General features: G+C 49.2%; 1 protein-coding gene across 1 annotated transcript in view; it reads left to right on the top strand.

The window, feature by feature from the left end:
* col11a1b (collagen, type XI, alpha 1b) overlaps positions 1–7,500 on the top strand; it is an 85,946-nt gene that overhangs the window by 39,099 nt on the left and 39,347 nt on the right. Inside the window, exons 5-8 of the mRNA XM_053486401.1 lie at positions 1,592–1,717; positions 3,286–3,390; positions 3,514–3,618; positions 6,473–6,757. Of these exons, the coding sequence (XP_053342376.1) occupies positions 1,592–1,717; positions 3,286–3,390; positions 3,514–3,618; positions 6,473–6,757 (621 nt within the window). The remainder of the gene's footprint in view (positions 1–1,591; positions 1,718–3,285; positions 3,391–3,513; positions 3,619–6,472; positions 6,758–7,500) is intronic.

Here is a 7,500-nt window from a genome sequence, read left to right on the forward strand (position 1 = left end):
GACACACACAGACACACACAGAGGCACAGACACACACAAGACACACAGACACACACAGAGGCACACAAGACACACACAGACACAGAGACACATACAGAGACACACAGACAGACACAGAGGCGCAGCCACACACAGAGATACACACAGACACAGAGACACACACAGAGACACACACAAGACACACAGACACAGAGACACACACAGACACACACAGAGGCACAGACACAGAGAAACACAGACACACAGGGGCACAGACACAGATAAACACAGACACAGAGACACACACAGAGACACACACAAGACACACAGAGACACACACAGAGGCACAGACACACACAAGACACACAGACACACACAGAGGCACACAAGACACACACAGACACAGAAACACATACAGAGACACACAGACAGAGACACAGACAGAGACACAGACACACACAGAGGCACAGACACACACAAGACACACAGACACACACAGAGGCACACAAGACACACACAGACACAGAAACACATACAGAGACACACAGACAGAGACACATACAGAGACACACAGACAGAGACACATACAGAGACACACAGACAGACACACGTCTGTAGATCATCCAGAACTCCTCTTCATCACTGAGCACTTTCTAAATCTCTATTTATTAATATTAAATCAGACTGATGGTGAGTCCAGATGATGAGTTCAGACCTCAGTCACAACACGTGTCTCAAACCCTCGGGGACACCTGAGCTCCAGAAATACACATTATTTATTTATTTGACTCTGTTTATACTCACAGACAAGGCTAATGCACTATAAAATAAAGCTTAAAAATAAAGCTCTCCTAGACCTCATAAATCATGGTTAAAGTCTTGGGGAGCGAGTGTGTGTGTGTGTGTGTGTGTGTGTGTGTGTGTGTGTGTTTCAGGTAAACATCTGCAGCGGATCGTAAAGGCCTTTTTTCCTATTTTATTAGTAAATCCTCTTTCTGAAGACGTCCTGCTCCTCTCCAGCTGAGGATCTGGATCATGTTGTACATCTGCTACTATAAAAGATGCTAATCACACACATGGCTTTGAGTTCGCCTCTCAGCTACATGCTAATCTCATTTAGTTTATGGGAATATAAATTAGCTGCTTTAGCATTAGCAGTGAGGAAGGCAGTGAAAACACACAGCACACTGATACCTCTTCATTAGCATGACGTAGCGACGCGCTCGGCTCTGACTCGGCTCCGACTCGGCTCTGACTCGGCTCCGACTCGGCTCCGACTCGGCTCTCTCTCACTCTATTAATGCAGTTCATTTATTATGAATTTATCTTAACGTTTATTTAGCTTCATAATATATATATATATACTTATAACCTGAGCAGCGCAGACCTTTTATACCAGTGAATATAATAATGATGTCGGCTTTTAGTCCCAGTGTTAATTTTATTTGTAACTGTTCACCAATGACCAGCTAGCTTTAGCCAGACCGCTAGCCTACGCGGTGTTAGCTAGATAAATGAAATAGAGTTCTAAAATGACTGTACAGTGATCGGAATGTGCGTTTTATATCTCTAATGTTTTTTTGTTCTAATACCTTTTGTCTCCTTTCATTAGGGAGACGTCCAGCAGCTGCTGTTGGTGGAAGACGCTCGAGCTGCGTACGATTATTGTGAACATTTCAGTCCTGAGTGTGGAACGCCTCATCAGGAAACACCACAGGCTCAGGAACCCGAGGAGGAAGTGAGTCGGAATTAAAGAATAAAAAATCAACTGTTAATTCAACCTGAACTTGCAGAACCGCGGAACGGGGCGACGAGACGCCACACCGCAGCTCCAGACCGACACACCTGGTTTTATGTGTTAGCTTCTTAGCCTGATGATGTGGAGCTGCCACTGGCTATGCTAGCTAAACCTAAACGTTTATTATACAACGGTGATAACAGACAGTAACAGCACTGTGTAACTCTGTGTATGAGTGGGCGTGTCCCAGGTGTTGTCCAGTGGTTAAAGACACTAACTGTGTGTCTCAGCGTGGGTGAGAGTAGGTCTGTACGGTCCGCAGTACTGAGGAGAGAGCAGCTGTCTGACTAAACCCACATTCACACCCAGTCACAGAAGCACTTTCAGTAAGAACACACGTCTGATAACGTTATGGCGTCTTAAACAACACGCCGTCTCTGCACTCATCACTTCTAAGTCCTTCTGAATCGCCTCTGAACTGTCCGCGCCATTCTGTTCGCGGCTAACGCTTAGCTACAAAGCTAACTCTCGTCTAACACGAGGCTGAATCCCAAATCCCTCTCTAACCCTTAATCAAGGGCACTACTTGGAGTGTGGAACAAGGGGGTTTGTAGTGCACTAGCTCTCCATTTAACGCTGTTTGGGATTCGACCCCAGAACCTTGAAGTTACCAGAGCTGATATTCTAAAGTGTAATAAGTGTAAATATGAAGTAAATCTGCTTTAGTTTGGTACCTTTTTTTGTAATAAAAACATCATCATAAAATAAAATAATGACATCATCATGTGTAAGGACATAAAAACATCTATATTTAGGTGTAAAATCAGCGGTAAATCCACAAACGTCCCGCTCTTTATTGTCTCGCTCGTAGCATTAGCATGCGCTGAGATTTTCCGATGATAATTTAAAAGACGAGCTCATGAGCTCACGGTGGAAACATTTTCCGGAGCGCGTGATGTATTTGACTTAATGACTTGTGCAGGCCGCGGCTCCCTCGGCGCAGCGCTCAGTTTTCCGTTCGCAGATAAGGAGCGCCGGGATACCTGGGAAAACTGGAATTATTCGGCACACGCCGCGAGCGCGGCCGTAAATCATCTCCATCACTTTTGCAGAAAAGTGCCGAGAACGGAGCGGGGAGGACGCCACACCGCGTAACGGAGACGGAGGGACAGATCTGAGGGGGACGCAGAGAGCACATTAAATACGTTATACAGAATAATGAAGAGAGAAAACACACACACACACACACACACACACACACACACACAGTCAGAACTCATCTTTCTACTCTGTCTGTCTCTCTCTCTTTCTGTCTGTCTGTCTCTCTGTATTCCTCTCTGTCATTCTGTCTCACTTTTTCTGTCTCCGTCTCTGTCTCTATCACTCTGTCTGCCCTCTTTCTTTCTTTCTTTCTTTAAATCACCAGTGAGTACGGCTTCAGGAACAGGAAGCTGTGACCATATACGGTCAGTACGGAACCATGCGGGACAGACAGTGGAGTGATTGTGAGATTGTGTAATTATGTGTGTGTGTGTGTGTGTGTGTGTGTGTGTGTGTGTTTTTCCCAGTACAACACCGAGTACACAGATTATTACGACTACACAGAGGGAGAGGTCACACCCACGGAGGGTCCTGTAGTGGAGACTATAATGGGGGAAGAAATCGACACCAAGGTAACACACACTCATTAATATTCATGAGCTTTACCGGTCTACACATACAGAGCTGATGGGATGTGTGTGTGTGTGTGTGTGTGTGTGTGTGTGTGTGTATGATGTTCCATTGACACACCCCAGCCCAGACCAGGGGACGAGGTGTACTTCACCGAGACGGAGATGGATTACGGCACCGTGGACGGATCCGAACCCCAAAGCACCACGTCATCACCGGTCAAAGCCGAGGTCGGGGTCATGCGCGTACACACACACACACACACACACACTTCATGATCCGCCGTCCACATAATATCAGGTCGTTGACGCTGAAACGCAGCAGGAGTGGAGCTCTGTATCGCGCGCTGCTCAACATCTGGACCTGGGCAGAGGTTTACTCCTGACTCTACTCCATCTCCAGATTGGCTTTAATTTAACACACATGCTCATAATCAGGGGAAAAGATCTGCTGTGGTATTTTATACACTCACTTTCTGCGTTCAGGAGAGAGAAAGAGAGAGAGAGAGAGCAGCATTCCTGCAGGTCAGAGATCTCACATCACTGTGCAGGAACAGATTCATCTGGAATAATCCGAGTCTCGCTCCGTTCCATTACTCTACCGTGCGGCGTTCCCTCTGTTCCCTCTGTTCCCTCTGTTCCCTCTGTTCCCTCTGTTCGCTCTGTTCCCTCTGTTCCCTCTGTTCGCTCTGTTCCCTCTGTTCCCTCTGTTCGCTCTGTTCGCTCTGTTCCCTCTGTTCCCTCTGTTCGCTCTGTTCCCTCTGTTCCCTCTGTTCGCTCTGTTCGCTCTGTTCCCTCTGTTCCCTCTGTTCCCTCTGTTCGCTCTGTTCGCTCTGTTCCCTCTGTTCCCTCTGTTCGCTCTGTTCGCTCTGTTCGCTCTGTTCCCTCTGTTCCCTCTGTTCGCTCTGTTCGCTCTGTTCGCTCTGTTCCCTCTGTTCCCTCTGTTCGCTCTGTTCCCTCTGTTCGCTCTGTTCCCTCTGTTCCCTCTGTTCCCTCTGTTCGCTCTGTTCCCTCTGTTCCCTCTGTTCCCTCTGTTCCCTCTGTTCGCTCTGTTCCCTCTGTTCCCTCTGTTCGCTCTGTTCCCTCTGTTCGCTCTGTTCCCTCTGTTCGCTCTGTTCCCTCTGTTCGCTCTGTTCGCTTTGTTCCCTCTGTTCCCTCTGTTCCCTCTGTTCGCTCTGTTCCCTCTGTTCGCTCTGTTCGCTCTGTTCCCTCTGTTCCCTCTGTTCGCTCTGTTCCCTCTGTTCGCTCTGTTCCCTCTGTTCGCTCTGTTCCCTCTGTTCCCTCTGTTCCCTCTGTTCCCTCTGTTCGCTCTGTTCCCTCTGTTCCCTCTGTTCCCTCTGTTCGCTCTGTTCCCTCTGTTCCCTCTGTTCCCTCTGTTCGCTCTGTTCCCTCTGTTCCCTCTGTTCGCTCTGTTCGCTCTGTTCCCTCTGTTCCCTCTGTTCGCTCTGTTCCCTCTGTTCGCTCTGTTCCCTCTGTTCCCTCTGTTCGCTCTGTTCCCTCTGTTCCCTCTGTTCGCTCTGTTCCCTCTGTTCGCTCTGTTCCCTCTGTTCCCTCTGTTCCCTCTGTTCGCTCTGTTCCCTCTGTTCGCTCTGTTCCCTCTGTTCCCTCTGTTCGCTCTGTTCCCTCTGTTCCCTCTGTTCGCTCTGTTCCCTCTGTTCGCTCTGTTCCCTCTGTTCGCTCTGTTCGCTCTGTTCGCTCTGTTCCCTCTGTTCCCTCTGTTCGCTCTGTTCGCTCTGTTCCCTCTGTTCCCTCTGTTCGCTCTGTTCCCTCTGTTCGCTCTGTTCCCTCTGTTCCCTCTGTTCGCTCTGTTCCCTCTGTTCCCTCTGTTCGCTCTGTTCCCTCTGTTCCCTCTGTTCCCTCTGTTCGCTCTGTTCGCTCTGTTCGCTCTGTTCCCTCTGTTCCCTCTGTTCCCCCTGTTCCCCCTGTTCGCTCTGTTCCCTCTGTTCGCTCTGTTCCCTCTGTTCCCTCTGTTCGCTCTGTTCCCTCTGTTCGCTCTGTTCCCTCTGTTCCCTCTGTTCCCTCTGTTCGCTCTGTTCGCTCTGTTCCCTCTGTTCGCTCTGTTCCCTCTGTTCCCTCTGTTCCCTCTGTTCGCTCTGTTCCCTCTGTTCGCTCTGTTCCCTCTGTTCCCTCTGTTCCCTCTGTTCCCTCTGTTCGCTCTGTTCCCTCTGTTCGCTCTGTTCCCTCTGTTCCCTCTGTTCGCTCTGTTCCCTCTGTTCCCTCTGTTCCCTCTGTTCGCTCTGTTCCCTCTGTTCGCTCTGTTCCCTCTGTTCCCTCTGTTCCCTCTGTTCGCTCTGTTCCCTCTGTTCGCTCTGTTCCCTCTGTTCCCTCTGTTCCCCCTGTTCGCTCTGTTCCCTCTGTTCGCTCTGTTCGCTCTGTTCGCTCTGTTCCCTCTGTTCGCTCTGTTCCCTCTGTTCCCTCTGTTCCCTCTGTTCGCTCTGTTCCCTCTGTTCGCTCTGTTCCCTCTGTTCCCTCTGTTCCCTCTGTTCCCTCTGTTCGCTCTGTTCCCTCTGTTCGCTCTGTTCCCTCTGTTCCCTCTGTTCCCTCTGTTCGCTCTGTTCCCTCTGTTCGCTCTGTTCCCTCTGTTCCCTCTGTTCCCTCTGTTCGCTCTGTTCCCTCTGTTCGCTCTGTTCCCTCTGTTCCCTCTGTTCCCTCTGTTCCCTCTGTTCGCTCTGTTCCCTCTGTTCGCTCTGTTCCCTCTGTTCCCTCTGTTCCCTCTGTTCGCTCTGTTCCCTCTGTTCGCTCTGTTCCCTCTGTTCCCTCTGTTCCCTCTGTTCGCTCTGTTCCCTCTGTTCGCTCTGTTCGCTCTACACCACGTTGTCCCCGCTGGGCCCCTGAGCGAGGCCCTCAACTGCTCAGATTTAAAATGAAATAAAAGTGTACGTCGCTCTGGATAAGGGTGTCTGACAAGTGCTCTAATGTACACGCTAAAAAACTGTTCGAAAATATACAATAAACACCTCACACACACACACACACACACACACACACACACAGGCAACGACTCCTTACAGTATTCATTTCTGATTAAATAGACTATGATGATGATAAAAGAAGTACAATAATAAATGACTTCCTGTATAAACAGGAAGTGCTGTACGGGGAGGAGATTGTGGACGATTACATCACCGGGGAGGAGCAGGTGGGCGTGGACTCGCCTCCCATACCTGTGGAAGCTAAGACCCTAGAGGTGGTGGAGGGCGAAGAGGAGCCGCCCAGGGAGTACGACATGAGCGAGTTTGAGACGAAGGAACTCGACCCCAGTCACTATGACGACGGTTTCTATGACTACGGGACGATGACCCCGGGGCCTGACCCCACCCAGGAGGAGCACGAGGTGGAGATGCCGGCAGAGACCGGCCAGTCGGAGAGTGTGAGTCTTCAGCATGCACATGTACACACACACACACACACACACACACACACACTTCAATTGTACGTTTCTTTAATTAGCCGTGAACATTTCAGTGAGTGTGAGAACGCAGTGTGTGTACGAGGTACAGAAAAGACCTGCTTTAGAGCAGAAAGAGAAAGAAAGGAGAAAGGAGGAGTAAGACGTGAAGAAGTAGAAAAAGAAGAGAAGAATAAAAAATATTGAGGAGGAGGAAGAGGAGGAAGAGGAGGAGATGGCAGAGGAAGAGAAAGGAGGAGTGTTACTGTATATTCCAGGTTCTCGGTGGTTCGGGGTGTTTTGGCTCTCGCTGTAAGACAGCTGTCTCACTCAAATAAATCTCAATCTACTGTTTTAGCCGTTATTTGGTCTGGCAAAACACACACACACACACACACACACACACACTACTAAAGTGCAGGATTTCTTGGCGCCTACTGGAGTGTGTAAAAAATCTTGCGCACAGAACCCTGTGTGTGTGTGTGTGTGTGTGTGTGTATGTGTGTGAAGGGATTTTGTCTCGTAAGCACATAACAAGCTACAAACGCCTCGTTACAGACTGATTAGAGACAGAATAAAACACTTGAAAGGAAAAGCAACAAAGGGACTCCTGACCAGAGGTGGTGACATCATCACACTGATGACATCACACGAGTGTTACAGCACCCGCGCGGAGAGAGAGAGAGAGAGAGAGTCTTTAATTCTGCTCTATCTGCGTTTTTATA

Source organism: Clarias gariepinus, chromosome 25 (assembly GCF_024256425.1).
Source record: "Clarias gariepinus isolate MV-2021 ecotype Netherlands chromosome 25, CGAR_prim_01v2, whole genome shotgun sequence".
NCBI classification, from domain to species: domain Eukaryota; kingdom Metazoa; phylum Chordata; class Actinopteri; order Siluriformes; family Clariidae; genus Clarias; species Clarias gariepinus.